This window comes from Vicugna pacos, unplaced genomic scaffold (assembly GCF_048564905.1).
Source record: "Vicugna pacos unplaced genomic scaffold, VicPac4 scaffold_227, whole genome shotgun sequence".
NCBI classification, from domain to species: Eukaryota; Metazoa; Chordata; class Mammalia; order Artiodactyla; family Camelidae; genus Vicugna; species Vicugna pacos.
Window position 1 is genome coordinate 90,603 of NW_027328906.1, and position 27,670 is coordinate 118,272.

Sequence of the window (27,670 nt, forward strand, 5' to 3'; positions counted from 1 at the left end):
AAGAATAATTTTCCTTCTACCTTTTACAGTGAGTGCTTGGCTGAAACCCCCCTTATACTAGGGTACCTCATGAATGGATATGCTTACTTACATTAAAATTTCCTCACTGTGGATACTGTACATCAAGATTACCTTTGGGAAGTTTACCCTACTTGTTCATCCATAAAACAAAATTTTGTTCACCTGAGGCCTCACTCTGGACCCAGTCTGGTTTCTGAGTTGAAACCAGTTTGACTTCAGCTGGTTTCTGGATCCAGTTTGGAAAAAGAAATGCTCAGAATAAAGTCTGAAAGCTCATAACACAGTAGCTGCCAAGCTAGGGTCTGAGAGGGACTTGCCCAGTGCCTCCAAGGCAGCAAAAAATTAGGAAGCTCAAGGGGCTCAGCAGATACCTATGCCTATTGGCTCATTACTCCAGGGGTCATCAGAGTTGTCCTTCAGTTCCCTCTTCTGAAACCAGAACTTTTAAAAGATAAGCTGACTAAAACATTACTTCACACCATATACAAAAATAAACTCAAAATGGATTAAAGACCTAAATGCCTGAAACCATAGAACTCCTAGAAGAGCACATAGGACACTCTTTGACGTAAATTGTAGCATTTTTTTTGTATCTGTCCCCTAAAGCAAAAGAAACAAAAGCAAATACAAACAGGACCTAATTAAACTTGAAAGCTTTTGAACAGCAAAGGAAACCATTAACAAAATAAAGAAAAAAAAAACAACCTAGGGAATAGGAGTAAACTTTTGCAAGTGATGGGACTGACAAGGGATTAATGTTCAAAACAGACAAAGAGATCATAAAAACCAATATCCAAAAAACAAACAATTGTATTAAAAATGGGCAGAAGACCTGAAGAGACATTTCTCCAAAGAAGACATAATGATGGCCAACAGACACATGAAAAGATGCCCAGCATCACTAATCATCAGAGGAATGCAAATCAAAATGACAATGACATATCACCACACACTTGTCAGCATGGCTATCATCAAAATGTCTACAGATAAAAAATGTTGGTAAGGATGTGGAGGAAAGGGAACCCTAGAATACTGTTGGTGGGAATGTAAATTGATGAAGCAACTGTGGATAACAGTATGGAGGTTCCTCAAAAAAACAAAAACAAAAACTACTATATGATCCAACAATACCACTCCTGGCTAGATACTCAAAGAAAATAAAAACACTAATTCAAAACAATGTATACACCCCAAAGCTCATAGCAGCAGTATTTACACCAGCGAAGATATAGAAGCAATCTAAGTGTCCATCAATAGATGAATGGATAAAGAATACATGGTGCATGTGCACACAAACGCACACACACAAATTTTATTCAGCCATGAAAAAGAACCAAATTCTTCCACTTGCTACAACATGGATGGGCCTAGAGAGTATTATGCTCAGTGAAATAAGTCAGACAGAGAAAGACAAATACTTGGTATTATCACTTATATACAGAATCTAAAAAACAAAACAAAAAAATACATATAATAAAATAGAAACTGACTCACAGATATAAAGAACAAACCATTCTAAGTGAAGTAAGCCAGAAAGTGAAAGAAAAATACCATATGAGGTCGCTCATATGTGGAATCTAAAAAAAATGAACATAAATACAAAACAGAAACAGACTCATAGACATAGAATACAAACTTGCGGTTGCCAAGGGGGAGGGCAGTGGGAAGGGACAGACTGGGAGTTTGAAGCTTGTAGATACTGACAGGCATATGTAGAATAGATAAACCAGATTATACTGTATAGCACAGGGAAATACATACAAGATCTTGTGGTAGCTCACAGCAAAAAAGAATGTGACAATGAATATATGTATGTTCATGTATAACTGAAAAATTGTGCTCTACACTGGAATTTGACACAGCATTGTAAATGATTATAACTCAATAAAAATATGTTTAAAAAACAGAACAAATTAGTGCATAACAGTGAGGAAAGGGAGGAGAGAAGTGGAAAGATAAGGGTATGGGAATGAGATACAACTACTATGTATAAAATAGATAAGCAAAAAGGATTCTTACCAGCAAGGATACTGTACAACATAGGCAAATGGAGCAATTGTTTTGTAATAACTTTACATGGAGTATAATCTATAAAAATACTTAAATCACTATGCTGAACACCTGGAACTAATATATATTATAAATTAACTTATGTTTCAATTTAAAAAGATAAAGTGAGGCATGTTAAGAGTTTATCTGAGGAAAAATCAATTTGAATCAGGTGGCACCAAACCAGAAGTGGTTAGTACTGCTCTCCTGACAGGAGACAGGAAGAATACTTCTACAGAGAAAGTGTGGAAGTAAAAAACAAAAAAAAAATTATGGAAATTATTGATTGGCTATAGCTTAAAGCCAAGCTAGCTGTTCATGACTGGTTTCCCTTAGTGTTTTGATTTTGAAATCTTGGGGCATTTACAGGCTTGTATTTTGATTTCCTTGTGTGGGCAATAAGGACGTTAGAGCCACATCAGCCTAACGGCTTCCTTGTTTAATTAATTTAACATACTTCACAGATGCTTAGGACTTACATATTGCCTTTTTTTTTAAATTGCTAATTCGATTTAATTTCTTGTGATCGGTTTGATCAAGTGGTCAGCTTCTTCTTGGTTCAGTCTTGGTGGACTGTATGTTTCCAGAAATTTGTCCATCTCCTCTATATTATTCATTTTGCTTCTGTATAGTTTTTCATAATATTCTTATATGACATTCTGTATTTCTATGTTAGTTTTTGTAATTTCTCCACTTTCCATTCTTATTTTGCTTATTTGTGCTCTCTTTTTTTCTTCATTGTGGGTTTGGCCAGAGGTTTGTCGATTTTATTTACTTTTTCAGAAAAGCAGTTTTTGGTTTGATTGATTCTTTACTGTTGTATTTTAAATCTCTATTTTATTTATTTCCTCCCTGACATTTATTATTTCCTTCCTTCTGCTGATTTTTAGGTTCTTTTGTTCTTCTTTTTCTAATTCTTTTAGCTGGTGGCTTAGATTGTTTATTTGAGATTGTTCTCTTTTTTGTTTTTTTGTTTTTGTTCGTTTTTTGTTTTGTTTGTTTGTTTGTTTTTGAGGAAGGCCTGTATCGCTATAAACTTCTCTCTTAGCACTGCCTTTGCTGCGTCCCATAAATTTTGTGTGGTAGAGTTTTCATTTTCATTTCTTCCAAGGTATTTTTTAATTTCAACTTTTATTTCATCATTGACCCATTGGTTTTATACTAGCATGTTGTTTAGTCTCCATGCTTTCCTTTTTTCCTCCTGTGTTTCTCTGTAGTTGATTTCTAGTTTCATGGCACTGTGGTCAGTAAAGATGTTTGAGATAAGTTCTATCTTCTTCAAATTGTTGAGGCTTCTTTTGTGCCCAAGTACATGATCAATCCTAGAAAATGCTCCATGTGCACTTGAAAAGATTGTATATCCTATTTTGGGGGTGTGTGTAATGCTCTGAAAATATCCACCAAGTCTCATTTCTATATCGTACTATTTAATTTCTCTGTTGCCTTATTTATTCTCTGTCTGGAAGATCTGTCTAGTGATGCTAATGCGGTGTTAAAATCTCCAAATATGATTGCATTCCCATCAATTTCCCTCTTTATCTCTGTCAGTAATTTTTTTACATACTTAGGTGCTCCTATATTGGGTGCATATATATTAACGAGTGTGATATCCTCATCTTGTGTCACTCCTTTAATCGTTATAAAATGTCCTTCTTTATCTTTCCTTATGGCCTTTGTCTTAAAGTCAATTTTGCCTGAAATCAGTATTGCTACACCTGCTTTTTTGTCTTTTCCATTTGCAAGGAATATCCTTTTCCATCCTTTCACTCTTAATCTACATGTGTCCTTCTCCCTAAAGTGGGTCTTTTGTATGCAGCATATTGAAGGTTCTTGCTTTATTATCCACTCTGCCACTCTATGTCTTTTGACTGGAGCATTTAGTCCATTAACATTTACAGTCATTAATGATAGATGTGTGTTTATTGCCATTTTGAACTTATCTTTGCAGTTGACTTGGTATTTCCTCTTTGTTCCTTTCTTCTTCCTCTTGTGGCTTGAAAATTTTCCTTTGTATTATCATGGCTTTTATTTAGTTTCTGGGAACTCACTTATAAGTTTTTGGCTTGTGGTTACCCTTTTTTGTAAGTCTATTAACCCATTACTATAACTGTTTGTATTAAGCAGATAGTAATATAATCTTAAAACCATCCTACTGAGAACAAAAAAAAATTTTTTTAAAGAAAAGAAATAAATACTCTCTATTTTCTTGCTTCCCTCTCCCACTCTTAAAGATTTAGATGTCTTCTGTTACAATTTCATGTTAATTCTATTTGTAATTTATGGTAGTTATCACCTTTCCAGTTATGAGTTTCTCATTTCTGCAGCATCCTGCTTCTTTTCTATTTACAGTAGACCTTTCAATATTTCTTTTAGCATGGGTTTAGTGTTGCTACAGTCTTCTAGTTTTTGCTTGTCTGTGAAAGTCTTTATCTCTCCTTCTATTCTAAAGGATAACTTTGCTGGATAAAGTATCCTAGGCTACATCTTTTTTTCATTTAGGACTTTGAATATATCTTGCCACTCCCTTCTGGCCTGTACAGTTTGTGTAGAGAAATCAGCCGCAAGCCTTATGGGGGTTCCCTTGTAACTCACTCTTTGTTTTTCTCTTGCTGCCTTTAGGATCATTTCTGTATCCTTAAATCTGGCCATCTTGATTATGATATGTCTTGGTGTGGGTCTGTTTGGGATCTTCCACTTTGGGACCCTCTGAACCTCCTGTCCTTGGATACCTGATTCCTTCTTTAGGTTTGGGAAGTTTTCAGTCATGATTTCTTCCAATACCTTTTCAATCCCCTTTGCTCTTTCTTCCCCTTCTGGAACCCCTATTATGCGTAGATTGGCATGCTTTTTATTATCCCATAGGTCCCTTATATTGTTTTCATTGGTTTTTATTTGTTTTTCTCTCAGCTGTTCTGATTGGGTGCTTTCTGTTTTCCTGTCTTCTAGGTCACTTATTTGTTTCTCTGCATTATCTAGCCTGCTTTGTACAGCCTTTACATCAGCTCTCATCTCAGCAAATGAGTTTGCCAATTTTTCCTGGCTCTTCTTCATAGCTTCAATTTCATTTTGACATATTTTATATCTCTAAACACTATCTGTTTTAGTTCCTTTAGTACTTTCATCACTCCTTTTTTGAAATCTTCATCTAGTAGGCCATCAATGTCTATTTCATTGATTGTTCTTTCAGGGGGTTTCCCTTATTCTTTTAACTGGGGGTGGTTCCTCTGCTTCTTCATCTTGCTCGTATCTCTCTGGCACTGTGGCTTATAGAGCATCATTTATCTATTATGGTCCTTAAGGAGTTTATTTATTTATCTATCTAAAGCCTAAGCTGGAATAAAACTTGAAAAAGAGAGAGAGAGAATTTTAAAAGATGGGAGAGAAAATAAAAGGTTTGGTAACAGTGTATAATTAACATTAGAAGAACAAGTTGAAGCAAAATAGCTATCGAGTTGAGACGTCTTTTAAAAACCTTAAAAAAATGTAGAAAAGAACAAAGAAATATTTGAAACCTGAGTATAATCAATAACAGGAGACCAAAACCAAGAGAAATAAAAATGAAATGAGGTGGATTTTAAAAATATATAATAACAAAAATATTTTAAAAGAAAAAATTTAAAGGGATTGAAACTGGAGACATATACGATTGTTTAAAAATTAAAATTTAAAAAGGTAATAGAAAATATAACAGATTTTAAAAAAACGAAAAAAAAAAGGGGATGTGTTCTCGTGGAGACCTTGCGCTCTTCATGATTTTATCGAGAGGTCTTTCTGTCCTCGCCTTGCTGCTGAACTCAGCTCGCTGCTTCCAGAGGCCGTCTGTTGGCGTCCCTGGTCTGTGCTGCTCCCTGTGCAGGTCGGCAAGCAGATCACATGCCCTCCCAATGCCGCGGTCAGGTGCTGTGCTCTTACTCAGTGGGCAGGTGGGTCACGCCCCCTTCCGATGCCACGATCCCACAGGGTAGGTGAGCAGGTCTCGCCCCCTCCCAACAGCATGGTATGTGGCGGGCCACTCCCCTTCCCGATGTCTCTGTCAGATGCTGCTCTTGGGCAAGGTAGGGGGCAGGTCGCGCCTTTTCCCAGCACCAAGGTCAGGTGCTGTGTTCCTGCCGGGAAGGCGGGTGGCCACTTGCCCTCTCCTGGCGCCAGTCGCTCCCCTGTTCTGTGCAGCTGCCCACCCCGTAGGCGAGCTCGGGGAAGACGTTGGAACCACCTTGCCCCTGCTCCGTGCCAGAACTGAGTTCCTTGTTCGTTCGTTTTGGAGGCGAGAGTTCTCAGAGGTACAAGGGCAGAATGATCCTATCTGCCTGGGGCTGTAAACAAGCCTCCATCTCACCTTTGAGGCTACTAAGCCCTTAGGTATGGATTCAGGTTTCAACCCCGCCCCCGCCTGGGTGCTAAGCACTGGAGGATATGGGGGCTGTGGCTGAGCCCCGCCTCTCCCGAAAACTGATTCAGTGGGTTTTCAGAGATAGGGGTTATGGCACACTTCCCCCCAGGGCACATCAGCCCTGTTGTTTTATGGAGGGCTCAGGTTGTTTTGCCCTGTGTACCCGCTCATCCACGGCGTGCAGCAGCAGCACCCTGCAGTCCCCAGGGGTTGCCTCTGTGCAGCCTGTCCCATCCCCCACTGTCACTTTGCCTCTAGGGCTAGGGGTTGCGGAGACCCTCTGTGCCCATTTACCTTAGTTCTTTCGGTCAAGGGGTGCTCCATACAGATCTGAGCTTCAGAGGTTCCCCCTCCATCCTGCTGACCTCTCTGTTGGAGAGGGGGAGACCCAGCAAAAGAGCGCTATTCCCCCTTTGCCGCTCCCTCCCTGTGGGGCCAGTCCTGCACTGTTTTGCTCTTTCTTCTTTCTTTTTTCCTTTTCTCCTACCAGATTTGTGGCGTCTTTGTCTTTTGAAGAGGGTGATGTTCTGTCGGAGTTCAGCAGGTGCTCTGGCTGGCTGGGTGGGTCTGTGGATGTGAGTTTTGGTGTATTCATGGGAGAGGGTGAGCTACCAGTGTCCTTCTACTCCGCCCTCTTGGCCGATGACTCAACCATGACCCTTTTGCTTACCCACTATGTGCCTTTTAGCAAATCATTAGCCCCTCTCAGTTTCTTCAGGGTCAGATGATGTCATGTGGATAACTTGCTGCCAGCCTCCCTCTCCTTGCTTGTGAAGTGGAGAATCCACACCACACCTACCTCAGGATTATAGTGAGGAAACCACATTGTGTGTGGCACACAGTGGGTTCTCATTTAAGGGCAGCTTCTCACTCCCCAGGCTCCATTCCTACCTCACCTTCTATGAATCATTCTATTCTCACTTTATATTCCTATTTCTTTAGTGACATTTCTAAGAGAGGGTTCAATCTCACCTCCTGACTTAACCTGGCTCCTCTTCTTCATTCTCCTAATTTTGGATAAAGTCCACAGACGTCTCTTCTTCTTTCTTCTCATATTTGTTGAAATTTCTTCTCCTTCATAGCAGAGATATCTAGTTTTGAAGGGCTGGGTTCCCTCCCTGATGTTCAGTTTTGGGTTTTATTCTAAGACCAAAGGACAAAAACTGAACTTTTGTTAAGTACTTAAACCATTCATATGATTTTTCAAAGCCTTTGCTTCTGAGACATTAATCTCTACCCTGTGTGGAGTATGAAGATGTTTATTACACCCATAGAACAAGACACTCCTCATAATCAGTGGGGACAGAGAATTAAGTTCAGAAAGCAGGTGCATTTCCAATCATGCAGAATAAGGCAACGCACTCATTACTACTTAATGATGTGCACCACCTCAACTTTGCTCTGACAATCTAGGGCACAGCTGTGAAAGTCAGTAAAGCAAACAGAACTCCAATTGTCATAGCCTCATGCTCCACATTGTTCTCCTGATGCAGACACTTCCAAATGCAAGGAGTCCTCTGGTCCAGTGAGCCTCAAAACAGTAAGCTCTGTGACTTGGGCAATAACATGATGAGCATTTTAGTTTGCTCGGTTTCTTCTCTCCCATGTTCTGTTTGTATTGGTGACTGGTTCAATGAACCAGTTCACTGCCTGGAGCAGTATATTTCCCTCCCAAAAGCTGCAATAACATACTACCATTGGCGTGCAGTCAGTTCATGTAAATAAATTAAAGGACACATTGGCTGGACCCTGAAACTTCCTGTTCATGTTATTCATATTCCTTCACCCTATCATGGAGTTTTCACCCCCTTCTACTGAGCATAACAAGCACTCAAAAGGCTTGGTCAAACACTAGAAGTGCCCCCACAAAAACTCAGGTCAGTGCAAACAGCAACAGGTTCACCCCTGTTCATTGTCCTCCATCTTCCACCAAATGACTCAGTCAGCTCCCCTTTAAATCTTTGACTGATCACTGAATGACAAAATGTATTAACATTGCTTTAAAAGCAGGAATACACACACACACACACACACACACACACACACACACAAGAACTTACTAGCTTCAGCTAACCAGTGTTTTGAAAGGTGCTCATGTAACCAAACTCAGGTTTGACTGCTCACTGCTCAAAAGCCAATATCCAAGAGGCAAATGTTTGTAGGAAGGACAGTTGCATTAATCAGACAGCTGTCAATCACGGGAGAAGGTGGACACATGTCCTGAGACCAATTTGAATATTCTGCTCAGCTTTGACAGGTTTTAAAGGGAAAAGGGAAAACAATCCCAGTTAATCATTAAAGTAGGAGGTTAGATTTTTCATCATTTTTCCATTGCAAGCAGACCTGTTGACTTTTCCTGATCTTCCTTTTGAAGCTATCATGCCCACATGGTCTGCCTGCAATTGGATGCTACCTTGCCCTCCGTGGTCTGTCTGCAAATTTACTAAGGGGTAGCTAGCGGTAGAGAGTCATTCATTCTTTAATCACTTTAATTACTACTTAATTCTTCATTCTTAGTCCTTTTAATCCAGGAAAGGAATCCACAGGTTAGGTAAGGCATTGTGAACCCTCAGTAAAGCAAAAATCAGAAGTTAGGGTATATGTGACCTAGAGATCTAATTTTTATGATTAAGGTTTAAGGGGAACAGAAATAGACAAACAGGAAGTGGCAACATGCTGTGTACAAATCCCCACTTGTCAGACATTTTTTTTTCCATTTCTATGGGAATTGGGGTGGGGAGGAAGGCCCACCTTCTGTAACTTCTTCATGCCGACATACGGTGTTGTATTCTTAGAGTGGAAGATGTTGACATGGGTCTGTAGAATCTCTTTGCTGACAATTTTAGTTACATGCTTACACATATGGGCAGAACAAGCTACAATGATTCTGATGCCCACAAAGATATAGATTATTATGAGCAGTGGTGCCAATCTCATTTTCTTAAGGCCAGTTTTGGGAATTGTACTAGCCATAGATTTGGTAATGGCTCAAGATGGAGAAGCTTACGTCATGGCTACAGTCTGATTATCACGCAGTTGGCTTTTTCTCTCTGGTGGCAGTTACAGTATCTGTAAAAAGCTCAGGAATATGCCTCATGTCTGTGACTCTATTGTCCTAATCATTAACTGCTCAAGTCTGCTCTTTTGTGACTCTGGGGAGGCCTGGGAGACTTCAGCTTTTCTACAAACAAGAGGCAGGGACCTAAAGGGGCTTTTGGACTTGGGGGGCCTTACAGGGTTCTGCTCAGTTCCACTCATTCTCTGACACTATCAAGTAACCTCATAATGAAAATATATTTTAGCTTGCCAAGGTTTAGATAACCTGAAGAAGACAGGCTAGAGGTTATATGTTGCATTTACTAGAAAAAAATAGGTTTACACTGGCAACTGTTATACCAAGATTTTACTCACACTGAAAAAATAACAATGTTTTGTCACAGTGATAGCTTCATCTCTCATATCATTAAATGGGCAGGAAATGAAAGGAAATTTGCCTTCTCAGATTTTTCAGCGGCACTGCACTTTTAATATATGCTCTATTTTCATTCCATGCCACGTATTTCAGCCTGCAGAATTCTTCCTGGGTGTTTTTTTTTTTCCTTTCTCTTTTTTTTCTAACTTTTTTTTATTGAGTTACAGTCATTTTACAACATTGTGTCAAATTCCAGTGCAGAGTACAATTTTTCAATTATACATGAACATACATATATTCATCGTCATTTTTTTTTGCTGTGAGCTACCACAAGATCTTGTATATATTTCCCTGTGCTATACAGTATAATCTTGTTTCTAAATCATGTGTGTACCTGCGGTTTGAGAGTTCCAACAGGCTGTCTCCTTTAGTATTTGGTTGTTTGCTTTTTGTTACAGTGAAAATGATAGCCAAAAAAGTCAAAATGCTTCTTGTTAAAACACCTGGCTTTTTAACTTTGGGGACAGTAGTCACAGAAAAAAATACTCTTACACAAACTGTGTAACTGAGAAATAAATGGACCCATGCCTGATCCACCAGTTTGAGGCCAATGGTGCTGTGGCTTTTTCCTCAGTAACACTAAAACCCCACTACTAGTATCAGACCTTAAAATCCTATCCATACTAAAGGAAACCACCATGGAAAGGAGGTGTGTGTGTGTGTGTGTGTGTGTGTGTGTGTGCATGTGTGTGCATGTGTGTTTTCTACTTTTCCTAGAACAGTTTTCCTTTTCAAATATTAACTCTGTGACTTCATCAAATCTCATTCTTCTTTTACTCAATCTGTTATTTTATGTCTTTTCCAAATCTTCACAAATGGCAAAGACCTCTCTCTAGAGCTACCTTTAATTCTCATATCTGCTTGTTTCTGCTGTGTGGGCTTCCAAGTTTAGAGTGTAGAGAATGATGTGAACATGCAAGAGGTTCTTATTAGACCAGAGGGCACTTTCCTTTCAATCTACCTCTGGCATTCTGCAGGGCACAAAACTGGATACATCCTAGTTCCTTGTTGACACAGCGCATTGCTGAAGAAGCAGGCACATCCTTGTAACCAGTGGTCAATGTGATTAGCTCTTTAGGATAACCAAAGAACATGGGAACATATCCATCTCTGGCTAACTAAACACTACTATTGCCTATTTCTTCAGTGGTGCCTCGCCATTGTCTGTAAGCCGCACCAACCTTTGCAGTTTCAATGACATATGCTGGCCCCCTAGTCTTCGTAAAGGGGTCTTTGAAACAGCAAGTAGAGGGTTGTCCAAACCAGTTTAACAATTCTTATAACTTTAGACATTGAGTGAGGTAGCTTACACATTATCAGCTTTAGCTCTAGACATAACAGGTGGAATTGGAAATGAGATCACTTAAACTACTAATAATTAAACAGGTTTGTTTTCAAGACAGAAAGCTGTTATGTACCTCTTGTCTGACAGAATTGTGCAACGCTTTCTACTAACTCTGAAATGCACGCTCTGGAGGATTAATGATACAGAAGGTATCTGAGTACACAAGAGCCTTAGGAATATTCTTTCTAGAAACACAAAGAGTGGAGACAGTTGCTAGAGGGGAGATTTCACTTATACAGTCTAAATTGGGTCTAACTGTCCCCTTGCAAGTTGAGAGTAATTTCAATAAGACATCTACCTTCTGAGAGGCAGTGTGGCAGTTCAGTTCACTACAAGACTGAATCCAGCTATTTCTGCTTTGGAATAGTAATTTTTTTTCTTCGTGAAAATTTCACACTTTACTAGCCTATTACATTTTTTCGACTGAAGATCTGTCATTTTAAAAGGACAATTGACTAGGGTTTCTAACTGACAGATTTGTAAAGCAATCTGAATTGGACATTCTATGGATTCAACCTGCATGTGAGGTTTCCTCATAAATTTGACATCCAACCTGAAAAGAATTCTATAAAAGTGCTTCCAGGTCCCCTTTGAAATAGCAAAAGTGCAGCAAAAACCCAAGTTAAAACAACTGTCCATCAACCTGTTATTTAAAAGACAGACTGAAAAGTCAACAGACGTCTTTGTTTTGTGTGCAATTGCCTTTATAAGCAAATTTTAGGTTGGAATGAGGAGCTCCTAGTTCATCATGTTGGACACTGTCCTCGCTGCCGCAGGCTGTTGAAGTGTGCCTCCTTTAAGATCCGGTTAATGTGGGAGTAAGGACCTTGGTAGAGTGCGTACTCCTCATATAAGGACTGAGGGGTACTCATGTTGGGGTCAGCAACCACCTGGTTTAAGCCACTTTCTGGTCCAATTACTCTCTCTGGGATATTAACGCTGCTGCTGCTCCTGTCACTATCATTGCTTGACGACTGGGAGGATAAAAACAGGAAGAGAATGAGTATTATGCTATTACACTATTTTTCCTATTCATCTTGGAGAACAGCAGCATCAAAGCCTAAAGGGATTAGAAAACTACAGCCACTTAAAGTATTTCAATCTGTGCTCACAGCACAACCGCCCCAGAATTCAGCTGGGATTAATAGCCACCATTTTACAGAGGAGGAAACTGAGATCCACTGACTTGCCCAGCGTCACATAGCCAGGAAGTGACAGAGTGGGGATTCAAACACAGGCCTTCTGAGTTCAAATCCCTTCACAAATCCTTTGTCCCTGTGTGTTGCACTTATCAAGTTCTCACCCTCCAAGGGAAAGCATCAATCAATGCTACAGAATGCAGTAAATGTACGTCCATAAAGAATAAGATCGATTCTGGGCACAAGCTAAAATAAAAGAAATAAATTGGTACATACATACAGTTATGCATCCATATATACATACATGCACACACATATACAGACCTCTGATGATTCTGTACATATCCCCTGATAGTAGGCATATGTGGTCCTCCTATATTAACACAAGGCTACACACAGATCCTGGAAGGCACTCGATATACTTTTTGTAAAAGTTACATGTTAATTATTGGCATTTTTAAGACTAGTACTTATCGTTGCTCTAAATATACGGATTAGATATGGGGGTGTATGTGTGGGTGTCTGCACCTAAGAATTTTTTTTTAATTGAACTAACATGACTCAGAGTCATTATCATATTAGAGAAACTACTAGGGATTCCTGAAAACAATCATCGTCAAGAATTTCCTCCCTTCCAATGTTAGGATTCTCAAAGGAGAAGGTAATGAGAAGGAACCACATTTGAACTACAATACTTAACAATTTTGGTATTGCATTTCTTATATGCAAGCTTTACCAAAGGTAACCTTAATGAGACTTAAACCAAGAATGGTCATGGCCCATTGGTCTTTTGGAGCTTTTCAACATAGGTCATACACTTCACTGCCCACAAGTCCTAATAGACAACTTATGTCCATCTTTATGTAGTTAGAAACATATATTAAAAGAACTGTCCGAGAAAGAGTTAGGATGAGCCAATGGAACCCGATATGATGGTTATCACCAACAGCAGTGAAGTTGACTTCAGGACTTAATGCAAAGGCCTATTCGAAAAAATTCCAAAAAGATGATTTTCCTAGCCTAAGGGTAAAAATCTGAAATCTCCACTGGCATAAAATAGTGCAGTTATGAATATTCAAAAATAAGTAGGTTTTACATTGGATAAGACACCCACCGCAAACACTTTGGTTCCTCTTAGTTGGTCTTCCTTATTATTTATCATTACAGGTACTGTCTGAAAAACAAAGCAAGAACTGTAATTACTTTCTGGTGAATCAAATTTCATCTCAAATGACAATATATCCATTTTACAGTATACTGTAACACTAGGTGGCGCTAGGCTATGAAATAGTACTTTAAAATTAACAAGCTAGAAGAGATTTATGCAGAATAATTGTTAAGAACAAAATAGATCTGCCTCCAATTTCTAGTTCATTTAAAATATTTTAAAACTCACTTGTATAGGGACATAAGTATCAATGTTCACTGTGACATTGCTTATAATATCAGCATTGTTGTTAATAGCTGAAAATCAGAAACAAGCCCCCAAACAGGATAGCAGTTAAATTATAGTGCATCCATTCATACAATGCAATTTTGTCAGCCATTAACAATGATGATATAGTTGTATCTGTACTGATATGGGTGAATGTCCTCGGCATCATTTGATTAGATGTCATGTTTTACATATACATATATATATGTGTGTGTATATATATAGATATATATAATAATATATATCTATATATATATAATTTGAGACTTTAGACCCTTTTTTAATCTTTGTTTTTTGGTTTTTCAAATATATTTTCACTTTCTAAAGCATCCACAACAAATGTATTTATTTTGTGAAAAACATTTATTTCATTTGCAAAACCAAGGGAAATTTCCTGCTTTTCGATTCAGTTACTTTTTTGACTTCAAAACAAAGAGTTAAAATGAACTGTGATGCCGTAAATGAGATTTCCTTTACACTGCTAAAGAACACCTCAAACATCATGTCATATCCCACTAGCATTTTCTATGCCAATGGTGCTCATTATCTAATAAACATGGCCTATATTATACAACCCTGGGCCTTGTCACATCTTACCCTTTCGAATGTACTTCATGTGACATATCTCTTGCTTAATGAATTCTATCATTGTCAGAGTGCTTGGGATGAAAAGGTTTCTCCTTGATAGTGTACGGTTTTGACACTCAAAACTGCTACCTTAGCACAGAATCATTTTCCTTATTTCACTTGATTTTAGAAAGAGAGCAAATTCTTTTACCGGAAGAGAAATGAGATTTTAAATATTTCAAGATTGAGAAAGACCCATAAAACATAAATCCTTTTCACTATCCCCCCGATTCCTCAAAGAAACTTCTCATCAGAGTGCTTACCCTATTTTTCAGTTACAAAGCTCATCCTTTTTCCTCCAACCATTCAATAGAAGCTTAGTGCTGAGATCTGTGCAAGGCAAATGAGAACAGGCCTATGTGCTGCAAAACCAAAACCCTTGTAAATGCAAGTACATCGCAAAACAAAATTACATTTATAAAGACCCCGACCAAGGGTTTCTCACTTAATGATTTCACAAAAGTGTCACATAAAAGTCCTGGGGTCTAGGTCTGTGTGAAAAGGCAGGATTTTAGATTAGTTTGGGCCGCAATGAAATCTGCCTGTTACCTCTGTAACCAAAGAAGCTTCCTTCAGTTGAGTCCAGCAGAGATTTTTCCATAACACCTTCTATTTGGGGATGATCATCAGAACCACCCCCTGCCCGTGGGGCTTTTTATTTATTTTATTCACGTGCACATGCCAGGGCCTCATCTTTGAGAGGCTACCTCATGTAGGCACAGGTGGTTCTGATGCCCAACCACTATCCAAACAAATACTTGTGTGCCTACTATGTACAACCAGGTGCTTTGCCGGGGATACTTGGGGACTTGAACAACGGCTAATTCCTGAGCCCAATCAAGAAGAACTCTTTGAGGATGACAGCGTCAAGCTACTGCAATGGCAGGGATGTAGCAACGAATGCTGACTGGGGAAACAGGAGAGACTCCTTGAAATGAATGGCATCTGAACTGGGCCTTGGAGGATGGGGAGAATATTAATAAGACGGATGTGACACATGGGGGGAACAATAAGAGCACAAGCAGGGTGAAGAGGAGATTTCAAGGAGACCTGGCTAGTAATACGATGTGACTGGGGCTTCCCAGGGAGGAGTTTGTGGGAGATAAAATATGCAAGAGAAGAAAGGGCTAGGCTATCAAGAACCTTGAATGTCACGCTGAGAAGTCTGTCGGAACAGGTACTTGAGACCAAGAGATATGCTCAGATATACATTTAGGAAGAGGATTCTAGGGATGAACAGAGTAGAAAGAGAAAGAGTACAGAGACCACCTAGGAAATTTTGCAATACATCAAGCAAGAGGCAAAGCAGGCCTGAACGAGGATGGAGGAAATGTGAAGGAAGATACACATCAAAAGTAGGATAGGAGGAGTCACTGAGGAAATGACAGAGGCAGCTATGTTGACCCCAACCACCCAGGACAATGCTTGGCAAGTAGCAGGTGCTCCGTAAATAGCTGCTGAACAATTTAGCAAGATCTTAGGCCACTCCTGGCACGTTAGAGAAGAGTAGTAGGTGGGGTTTGAGGAACCAACTTTTAGTGAGTAGTTGCATGAAGGGAATAAGAAATAACAGGCAGTGAAAGCAGATTACAGCTGGGAGGTAAAGGGGAGAAGAGATCAATCATCTCCACAGAAAAGTAAGGTAGGCCCAAAATGAGTTAGGAACAGGAAAGAGCACCGTACCGGGCAAATGAAAGAACCAGTGGATAAACTGAATCTGAAGAGACAAGGAGGAATGTTAATTACAGAGCATCTTCATCAAAAGAGAACAGGAATACGTGTGTATATTTACAACACAGAATTATGTAATTCTCCTTAATTGTAAAAGCAGATTAAGCCAGTATTTTGTTTTCCTTTAAGCCCTAGCTTCCCTCTCAATTCCATCCCTCCATGCCTCAGAGCTTTTCATTTATGTGAACCCCAAGAACAAAAACGTTTTTCAACTGTACTGCATATTCCATACTTGCCATCATAATATGATGTTTATTCTAAGGCAACTGCAGAAACTAGATTCAGCAAGTCAGATGATCCTAACCAAGTCCATCCAAGCACTTAAAGTACGTGCTTCCAAAGTTGCAACATACCAACAATGAAAAGCTCATGCTCACTCACACCAATGAGATACTGCAGAACTTTATGAACCATAAGATACCAAATCAATTTGGCTGCTGAATTACAACCACTTTCCAAATTAGTAAAGCGATGGTACTCATGTGTTAACTTCTCTGTGTCAATGGGATACAAAATTTATACTTTCTGTAGCTCAGTTTCCCTCATAAAATGAACTTGGACTAGACATTGAGTTTTAAGTTCCTTTCCAACTCAAAAATTATATTTATCATAGAATCTATATAAGTACAAAACAATTTAAACAACTTCACCTCGTTTCAACTCAGTAAATGGGATTTGAACAAACAAAACATCTGTAGAAAAACGTGTGTGTGTGTGTGTGTGTAGCTTTAATTCCTTAAAACAACTTCAATTTTAACATTCAGTTACAATATAAAACTGCTTGAGATTGCTTGGTATATACAACATGAACAAGGTTTCATAAAATGCACGTAACAGATTAGACCATCTTTGGAAAGGGTGGTCCCTGCGTTTTGAATGTATCTTTTAAGTAGAGGTTAATTTCAGAAGTTACCATTTTGCCATAGGTTATAAAAACATACTAACAACCATTATTTTGTTCAATGACAGTTTCATCCGAAATAAGATCTCCCAAAGCAGTTCTGTGTCTCAGAATGTGTATAATTAAATTCGATGAGAATGACCCAAATGTGCAAACAACCTAAGTGAAAACATTTTTCAAAAATTATGCCAAATGTTCCACGTGTCATATGAATTGACATTTAAACAAGACCTGACAAAGAGACAGCTCCTACCAGTTAAAAAAAAAGGGGGGGGGGGCGTGGATGTACAGAATTCTAATTTTAAACATAGGCGGGGGCCCCCGGTTCTATTGTTCTCTCATTCATCTTCCTTCTGCTGCTCCCTTGGAATTCCTAGCATTAGGATATCAAATCTTTTCCAATTCAGGTAGGGAAGAAAAAAAGACAGATCTGTTCCAGATAAGCCACTCCTGTTTATATCTACACATTTTTTTCACTCTCGATTTCTTGCTACTACTTGGTAATCTGAAAACTAAAAAGGAATGGTCTTGGTAACTAGGACAGACAAAAAACATTAGTGTCCTTGTGTTTGCCATTTCTAGAAGTCTTATACTTATGTACGAGGGGACAGATTTACAGGAAAAGTGGTGGTGTCATTTGTAAAGCTGTAAGGTTGGGAAAAAAAAAAGAGCAATACTCCTATACAGGCAAGATATTCAACAAAAAAAAAGGCCAGCATCGAAGAGAGCAAGTTATATGAGTTGTATCTAGCTAAAATTTACCCATCCAAATAGCTTCCCAGGATCTGGGACTATCACCACCTGCATACAGGTTCCAGGAAGAGGACACAGACTGATAATCATTTCGCCTCTTGTTCACAAAAGGGACAAGTGAGCACTACTTAGTCATTAACTAACAGGATTCATCCAGAAGGACTTAACAAGGTTCCTTTAATCCTCTCCTAGTAAACGATATCTCAGTTAAAACAATATCATGCTAATGACCACAAGTTATTAAAATTCAGGTTCTTCCATTCAAGCACCATTAAAGCTTTGCAAATCACCAGACTCCCCTAGCCTTAATTTCATTTTCACATTTCCCAGCTAGAAATCAAGAATCTCCTTCTAGCCAGTAACACACCATTATATATCTGAAAACTTATTTTCCATCTAAAAATAAGGGAGGGGGTAAGATTATATTATTCCCTGCTCCTATGACAGGAGGAAAGTCTAAGACCTAGCTCTTCTTGATTATGTTTTAGCCAAGTCTTTCCTGTGCTTCCCCTCCATCATCTGTGAGATACTACACACCATGGCTAAGGGCTCCAGATCAAAAGCCACTGCAATCAAGCAAGAACACTTTTATGAAGGTTTCTTGGAATGAAGCACTTCTTTGAAGTGCAGGACACAAATTGGATAAGTTAAGTTCAGGAATGTTTGAAATAGACGTGGGCTATCTGATCATATTCCTACCTCTGCATCCTGAGACTCCTGAGACACAGGGTTTCTCCTGCTCCTTTTGGACTGGGGAGAATAGTGGTTGTCCTCTTTGCTGTCATTCCTTTTTCGTTTCCTGAAAATAAACCACAAGAGAGAGGAGAGAATATCATCCAACAGTCGACCTTCTGGACACTTAAATTGCAAGCCAGTGGCAACATGATATAGATATAGATATAGATATAGATATAGATATAGATATAGATATAGATATAGATATAGATATAGATATAGATTTGAAATCTTGTCTGAGAAAATACAAGTCATCATCTGCTACTCCGTTGATTTAAAGTCAGAAGAATACATCACCAGGCACCAAGAGGGAAAATATAAAACAGGAACTCTAAGAAAAGTCAAGCTCTAAATTTCGTTTTGAAACATTAGCTTCTTAATTTTAAATGACTCTTGGGAATAAAATAAGAACAGGAAGAATTTAACAGCTACGTTCTCAAAATCTACCTAATTACGTTCATTGTCTTCATTCCCTGAAATTACAATTCCAGCTTAAGTGATTTTTAAGCCCTTCCATATGATAACACTTAAGACAGGTATGGCTGCCAGTGCCTCTTTCCTGTTAACATTCTTGTGAAAGTGGTATAGGTTCAAATAAACACTGCAAAGAGTTTCCAGGTGTGCTGTTAGGCAGTCACTGTGGCCATTATGACATAATGCTTACTGCACTAGATAGTCATCATGAGACTGTGACTGATTACTAACTTGAAATATGGCCCCTCAAAAATATTGTTAATGGTTGGTAAGATTACATCTTCAGCCCAAGTCCCCTTTTAGTAAGTAATCAGACTACAGCACTTGACAATACACTTCTTGCTGTCACCCTATAGTTAAGCAGTCATTCTTCCAAGCCATCTCCTTAGAGAGTACTTGTAAGTTCATGATACCCCTAAGGATGGCTGAGTCTACTCATTTTTATAATTCCACTTCTCTCCAATCTTCCTCCTATCTCTGAGTACTGAGTCCCATAAAGTAGTGATTTCAAACTCTTTGTTAAAGAAACTCTTTTCTTAACAACAACAAAAAATCAATAAACGAGGGAAAAAAGAGGAGTTACTGTATTGATAACACAGTCTCTTTCACCACACCCTCTCCTGTACCTCCTTCCCTGTGCCCCTGTGCCACCCACTAACTTAGCCTGACTTTCTAAACACTGAGGAAACAGCAGGCCCAAAGAAGCAAAGTGACTCAGAGTAAGCTAAGTAAGGCTGGTAGAAGTAGAACTGGAAGGGAAGTTCTCTTGAGCCCTGGCCCAAGACCCTCCAGGAAGCCCTACAGGAGTAAAACTTAACAGAAGAGCTGCATGTCCAATCAAATGATGTCTTTATGGTAAACAAGTTGTCAGTACAAATTAATTCAGATAATTTGTGCACAGTGCAGTTAAAAGAGAACTTTTTTTTTTTTGGAAGAAAATACGGGCTATTTTTTTTTTCAACTATATGAGCCAAAGAAACTTCAGAAATATTAGCTGGACTTGGTAAGAAAAAGGCCACTGCAGTCAGATCAGACTCCATTTGTACACACTGCTTGCTGTCCAGTGACTGTGCTCCTAATTGCAATAGCATGTCGGTAACTGGGGCCTTACGTTTATATCTAGGACCAGAGAATACACTAATACAGGGCCAAGTGGCCCTGGCGATATTGGCCAAAGAAGCAAAGCGTGATAACGGTGAGGTCCGGAGACGGACCGGAAGGGGCCAAAGTGGCCCTGGAAAACCGTCCCCAACACGCCAGCCTTCTCTAGTCCCGCCCCTGGAACCATAGCAACAGCGGCAGGAAGTCCGGGCGCCCTGCAGACGCAGGCTCAGGGGGCGGGGCTACGCTCCGATGGGCGGGTTCTGGGCCTGCGCGCGGGAGCCCAGTGAGGTCCGTGCCAGTCTCCCTGCCCGGTTCCCCTGGAGGTTTCGTCTTGCACCCTGACTGAACTGTTGACTAAGGGAACGGAACGGTGATGTCCTGGTCCTGTCGCCCGTTGCCCAGCACCCCCACGTGCGGGGCCCGTACCAATCCCCTGGTCATTGTCCTCCCGCCCACCCCAGGCCTATGAAAGCGCTTGTCCCGTCGTGGCACACACACTGTCCTCCTCTCAGCCCTCACTCTTCGGATCCGTCCTGGCGATCCCAGTGCCCACTCACAGGGTCAACCAGGGGCCTCTCTGTCCTCAGCGATGTTCTCCTCCTCCCCACTCGAGCATCCCCCTGCCCACGGTCGCTCTCTGGGCATCAGGAAAGACTGCGAACCTCATGATGTCCGTTTCTAGCATTCCTGTCTCATCACCGCCAACACAGTGTCCCTGGGTCCAGCTCCCTCTCTCGAATGCCCCTGCACCGACAGCCTTCAACCTCCTGGAGGACCTCTAAGACTGGCCTCCAGTCCACCGAGCCCACCGAGCCCACCACCTTCCTCAGGATCCACCAGCCCCTCAGTACTCAGCTTACTCAAGGCTATAAATTCTCCCCTCAAACATACTGCATATGTTCCTTTCTCCCTCCTTCCTACTCCCCTGGCAAATGGACAACCTCTTTGCACCCTCCACACCTGTAGCTTCTCTCTCCTCTACCTACTATAGCCTTTCACAAGCACCAGCACCCACTCTTCTCATGATGTTCAGTAGTAATTGAGAATACAAAAGTGATCGGACGGGAAGTCTCACCACTTGCCAACACTGGTTCTGCACTTGTATTCTCTGCTGCCCATCTGGAGGACGTGACCAGATCCCACTTGAAGCCAGGCCCTTCACCTGGATCCTGGACACTTCCTCTTTCTCAAGGAGAAGGCTTTTGCAATGATCATTCCTTTTTCCTGAATCGTCCCATTCCCCATTTCTTCTGGATTATTCCATCGTCTATAAAGTGGGCAGAAGGATGCCTGGAGTTTAGGAATTTAGTTTTCTGGAGCTGATCTTGGTTCCTGCTGTGGTGATGGGATCTCTAGAGGCTTCATTCCCTGAAGCGGGAATGTGGAATTTGGCTGAGTCCAGAGCCCGGGGTTCTGCCATGAGGGAAGCCTAAACTGTCTAGGGGCTTAGACGGCCCTGCAGCTGAGGCTGTGGAGTGGACGGCCTTGCCCAAGGGTGGGATGGAGGATGAGACCCAGATGCAGAGGAGTCTGCAGATGCCAGCAGAGTGGCTGAGGCTGAGTCAGCCAGGGAGCACCAGGTGCCCACCAAGAAGAGAGTGACAAAAGAAAGAAAGAAAAAAAAAAAGGTAATTTTAGCCAGCCTCACGCGTGGGTGGTGCAGGTCAGCTTCATCAGCTGGACCTAAGAAATCATTCTTCCCTCAAAACCACCAAGGATACTGTGGGCAGTGTAAGAATTTCACAGACCCCCCTTCCCACATCACCCAGGAGACTTGTAAACTTTGCAATGCTTATGCCCCTTCCCCACCTTGGAAAGGAGCAGGGCAGTGGGGTGGAAATCTGAGAGACAGCATTTTCATCAAAACAGACAGCATTTATTTGAGTGAACCTTTTATGTGATAACATCAGATTACATTTAGCCAGATTAGCCATAAATTCAGTGGGGTTTTTTTTTTGTCCCTTTATATTCACTCCAGAGAGTGGGCCATCATGATAAAGATCAGATCAGATCAGATCAGCCAGAGAGAATGAGTTAATCAAAGTGCCCATGTGGTCTGTGGAGTGGGAGTGAGTCTGAGATTTCAGCACACCATCCCCACCAGCTCCTCCTCTGCCCACCATCTCATCAGTCCGTGTTGGAGGAGGTTGGGGCATCCTTGCCTCGTCCTCTCCTTTACCCGAGGACAATGTTTCACATCCCATAAAGAGAACCGCTCCCAAAAGGGAACACAGAAGGAAGAGGGGGGCCAGACACACAGACACACAGAGTGGAGTAACTGGTGAGAGTTGTCACTGAGGTGAGCGGGGCTTCCTCAAGGCCAACCTTGCCCGTCACAAGTGACACCAGGCTCCATTCTCCTCTAACAACTCAGAACCCTTTTTTCCAGGGCCTGAGCCACAGAGCTTGGCTTCAGAAAATGGCTGTAGCACTGTGTACTGCTGGAGAAAATCACAGAACTCCACGTTAGAGCCACTCTGCTTTCCTAGTCTTCATTGTCTCCTGGGATCTCAGTGCTGTACAGAATGCTTTCTTTGTGACTCTGCTCCCCTCCCCTAGCCCCTTCTGAAGGCTCCCAATATTTCACTTCTCTCCTGGGATCCTCTACCACACATCTATCCCTTCACCCTTAGCCAAAGTGCATTCCCATTCTCACGTTAGATCCGAGCATACAGGGATGGGGAGGGACAAGGGCCTCAGTGCTGGACATGGGTGTGGGATTCTGTTGTCTTGGTGACATTCTTCTGCTCACCCTCCCTGGATCACCCAGCTCAGGCAACAGCCCAGCTGGAAGGGCCAGGACAGATGGGAAAGCACTTTTCTCCATCTCGCTCTCTTTCTGTGACCAGAGGCTGAGATAAAACACCAACGTTGGTTACCAGGGAAACTGAAGCTTAATCCATCTGACTCAAGAGAAAAAGAAACAAACAAAGGAGTGGAAACTACGACACAGGATGTATTGTGAGAGGCCACGCACAGACATGGAAGTGTGGTTCTCATTAATTGTGCTTGTCTTAAAGGTCCTGTTCATGAACAGATGCACGCACACCTGTGTGCTCAAGAGCACTCCTTCCAGCCCCAGAGCAACACAGTGACTGCTTCGTAAGGTACACAAGGGGGAGTCAGTGAGACCGGAATGTAGGCAAAAGCCAGATCATGAACGAAAGGAAGGCACTGCTTATCTTTTGAAATTTTTGCTTACCATTTATCTCAATGCTTATTTAAAGACTAAGAGACTTTATTTCTTTCAGTGCTTTTAGGATTACAGGAAAATGAGCAAGAAGTACAGATGATTCTCATATCTTCCCACCCCCACCCCCACACCCAGTTTCCCCCCTTAGTATCATCTTGCATTATTAGTGTGGTACATCTGTTACAATGGATGAGCCAATATTGATACCTTATTATTAGCTAAAGTGTATTTTTTACGTTTAGTTTCACTCTTTGATTTGTATTCTGTGGGTTTTGACGAATGTACAATGTATAATGACATGTATCCACCAGTACAGTATCATACAGTGTAGTTTCACTGACCTGACAATCCACTGGACTCCTTCTATTCATCCCTCCCTCTTTCTTCCTGAACCCCTAGCAACCACTGATCTTTTCACTGTCTGCATAAAATTTTGCCTTTTCATGAATGGCATGTAGCTGGACCGATATGTTATATAACCTTTTAAGATTGGTGTCTTTATCATAGTAATATGCACTTACAGGCCCGCCATGTGTTTTTGTGTCTTGATAGTTCATTTATGTTTATCACTGAATAAAATACCATTGTCTGGTTGTATCACAGCGTCTATCCATTCACCTATTGAAAGACATCTTGGTTGCTTCCAAGTTTTGGAAATTATGACTAAAGCTAGATAAATATGCATGTGCAGGTTTTTGTGAGGACAAAATTTTCAACTCATTTGGGTAAATTTGGAGGAGCACGATTTTTTGAATTTTATGGCAAGAAGATGTTTAATAGTGTAAGAGACTGCCAAACTGTCTTCCAAAGTGGCTGTACCATTTTCCACTGCCACCAGCAACAAATGAGAGTTCCTGTTGCCCTAGTCTCCAACCAACATTTGATATATTCAGTGTGTTGGATTTAGCCATTCGATTAGGTGTGTAGTGGTATCTCATTGTTGTCTTAGTTTTCAGCTTCCTTATGATGTATGATATTGAGCATCATTTCATAGGCTTATTTGCCTATGTATATCCTAGTAGGCGAGGTGTCTGTTCAGATGTTTTGCCTACTTTTCAATCGTGTTGTTTGTTTCCTCATTCTTGAGTTTTAAGAGTTCTTTCTATATTTCAGACAACAGTCCTTTATCACCATATTTTTTACAAATATTTTCTCTGAGTCTGTGGCTTGTCATTTCATTCTCTGAAGAGTGTCCTTCACAGAGCAGAAGTATTTAATTTTAGCAAAGTCCAATTTATCGATTTTTTTTTCTTTCATGGGTTGTGCCATTAGTGTTGTTTTTAAAAAGTCACTGTCAACCAAACATCAGCTAGATTTCCTCCTATGTTTTCTCCTAGGAGTTTTATAGATTTGCATTTTACATTTAGGACTGTGATCCATTTGGAATTAATTCTTGTGAAGTAAGTAAAGACTGTGTCTAGATTTTATTTTTGGCATGTGGATGTCCATCAAGTCTTATGTGGACATTGCATTACGTTTAGAGTCTTATCTACAATTATTTACAACTATTTATCTAGGAAAAAAAAACCTACACTAAACCATCTTCATCAAAATGAAGATGCAGCCCTAATCCGAACACCTTAGGACCAGAAAAAACAAACATACCCTCTCTTCAGGTAAATCAGGCTGGAAATTTACCTAGTGATAAACCAAATGATCAAATAGATGGTAACGTGGTTCTTCAATACAGCGGGAGACTTAACTGACACTTAAAAAAAGAAAAAAAAACTGACCCCCAGGTTGTACCTTTTTGAACAAGGCTTTAGATATTGCACTTCCTGCTCCATGATGCATGTGAGTTGAAAAGGACCACTTACATGGACATGTGGCCATTTGGTACCTGATAGTTTCTATTTATTTCCTCTTGGTCAGTAGGAGGAAGCCCAGTGATTTATCATCCGGAAAGATGTGTAAAAAGCCTGGTTGCATCTGAAATCTTTTGCTCATGAGCTGGAGATCAAGACGTCACAGAAAAGTCAAGGAGGCAATTGGGCCCAGAAGAGACCACAGAAGACCAGAATTTCAAAATTAGGGAAAAAGTTCCTTTCAGAGTGCTCCTTGGCCTGCCTCATAGGATGATGCCAAAGATTTTTTAGTGTGATGTGGATTGTAGTTCAGTTCATGGCCTATGGAGGATCTCAAAGCATATTTTTTGGATGGGAAGATGGATGGAGTCACAATACCATGCATGCAGGGATGGACAGCTGGACACTTAACTCCTAGTTTCTCTGATGAGGTCATGAGGGTGCTTTCCAGTCCCCGATAACTTACATCTTTTATAATTGCTTTTAGGACTAAAGCAATAGGCACTGTTATTCACCAGGAAGTAGTTCTGCAGTTACATTAGAAAAAAATAATGACTCTGTGCCAATCTTTTTGTCCATCAGAAGAATACTGCGATCTGGGCTGAGTGCCTGTCAGAGGACTCTACAGAAAACCAGTTAACTTGTATAAACCCCTATGCATCATGCAAAGTAGAGATACAACATCTGTAAGCCAATGTACATGCCCATGTGCTCTAGTTCCTATGGAACAAGTGTGAGAATTCTATTCATATAATCCCACAAGGAACACCCAGGCACAAGGGCTAGCATCTGAATTATCTCAGCTGAGGGCAGAAGCAACAACATGCCAGCCTTCACTATTGTAGGGAGGAACCTCTGATTCCCACTGCAGGGAGACTGTGCCACCTGCCTGCCTTTGAAAGCACTTCTGTCCCATGTCTGGTTTTAGGTTTGGTTTAGTCGTTCACTTGGATTATATCTTTTTTTCCACGTTTCAGTCACTGCTCCTACGTTTTGACCTTCGGTGGAACCCAGGAGGATTTTAGTGTGTTTTAGGACACACTCATTTAAAATAATCCACTCACCATTTTAGTATCTTATAAGTTCACACTGAATCTAGACTCCAAATGTGAATTCAGACCACCAGCTTAATTCAACTTCACAGTTGGACTTTATCCTCCATAAACTCTGGTGAGGACGTTCTGTTTCTGGCCACTGTGGAGTAAGCCCACTACTCCCTATTTCTCCGGCTGATTACAACTAAAGACTCTAGACAAAACACACAAAGCAGGTACCTGAGGAGTCAGAAAAGTGGCTAAAAGGAGATGAATTGTGGCAAAGCATCAAAACATGGACTACGTCCAAATTTCCATCTTGAGCACTGTCCTCTCCTCTAGGACCCAGACTTGTCTAACCTACCTGACTTCCCTGTTTGGATGACTCAACATGTCTGAAACAGAAATCTTGGGTTTGTTGTATGTTGTTTGTTTATTGCTAATATCCATCAGCAAGTCCTCCTTATTCAATATTCAAAATGTATCCTGAGGGCAACTGCCTTATCTATTACTACCACTCTAAAATCCAATGTCACTCATCATCTCTTGCCTTAATTACTATAACATCTTATTTTTTCGTCCCTCATGGAACTCTTGTCCCTCTAAAATCTGTTGTCCACAAGGTAGCCACCACCATGATTTTTAAGCATGTTAAACAACTTATGTCAGGACTTGTTCAAATTCTACCGGGAATTCCCATCGTACTTTGAGTGAAATCCATTCTCCTTAGCCTGGCCTGCCAAACCCTACGCTTTCTGACTTCTGTCTACCTCTCCCCTCACTCAGTACAATCTACCCACACTCGTCTTTGTCTATTCCTTGATCATACCAGACTTGGTTCCTTTATAAGACTTTAAAATTTTCTGTTTCTCTGATGTGTTATTTTTCTACTCATGCATTAAAATTTTCCTTTCTGACATTGGCTTTCAGCTTGTGCTCTTCTTTGTGTCTCTCCTGCTTAGAGTTCATTTAGCTTCTTTGATCCTTTTACCAAATTTGGGCATTTTTGGCCACTTTCGGTCAAAGGTCTCTTCTGCCCCTTCTGATTCTCCTGTCCTTCCTGTGTTACAATCACACATATGTTGGGATGCTTGAAATTTCCCACAGGTCTCTGAGGCTTTCTTCATTTTTGTTCACTCCATAATCTCTGGTCTTCAGATAGAAAAATTTCTATTGATCTAGCTGCAAGTTTTGTGGTTGCTTCTTTTGCCATCTCAGTTACGCTCCTGAGCAAATCTAGTGATTTTTTTTCACTCCAGTTATTACACTCTACAGTTCTAGAATTTCAATTGTTTTTCTCTCATGTATATATATTTTTATTTCTCTGTTGATAGTCCCTGTTTTTGACTCAGATCGATCCACCACTATTTTCTTTTCATTTTTAAACAGTTATTGCTTAAGTTATTTTGACATATTTATAACAGCTTCATTGAAGACTCTATCTGCTAAATTCAAAATCCAG

The 27,670-nt window shown here is 40.6% G+C and overlaps 1 protein-coding gene across 1 annotated transcript; it reads right to left on the bottom strand.

Annotated features, from left to right (window-relative positions):
* Positions 1–11,959: 11,959 nt before the first annotated feature.
* LOC140695473 (protein VCF2-like) lies at positions 11,960–19,192 on the bottom strand. Its single transcript, XM_072958205.1, has 4 exons — positions 19,046–19,192; positions 18,563–18,662; positions 13,531–13,590; positions 11,960–12,251 (listed from the first exon to the last, which is right to left on the bottom strand). Exons 1-4 carry the CDS (start codon positions 19,066–19,068, stop codon positions 12,024–12,026), a joined length of 411 nt encoding a protein of 136 aa, XP_072814306.1. The 5' UTR covers positions 19,069–19,192; the 3' UTR covers positions 11,960–12,023.
* Positions 19,193–27,670: the final 8,478 nt, after the last annotated feature.

Coding starts and splice junctions, on each gene's coding strand:
- LOC140695473 (XM_072958205.1), bottom strand. CDS start 19,068: ATGAAGACAATGAACGTAATTAG. Junction 13,591..18,562: donor AGGAGTCTCAGGATGCAGAG/GTAGGAATATGA, acceptor TTTGTTTTTCAG/ACAGTACCTGTAATGATAAA. Junction 12,252..13,530: donor GAGGAACCAAAGTGTTTGCG/GTGGGTGTCTTA, acceptor TTATCCTCCCAG/TCGTCAAGCAATGATAGTGA.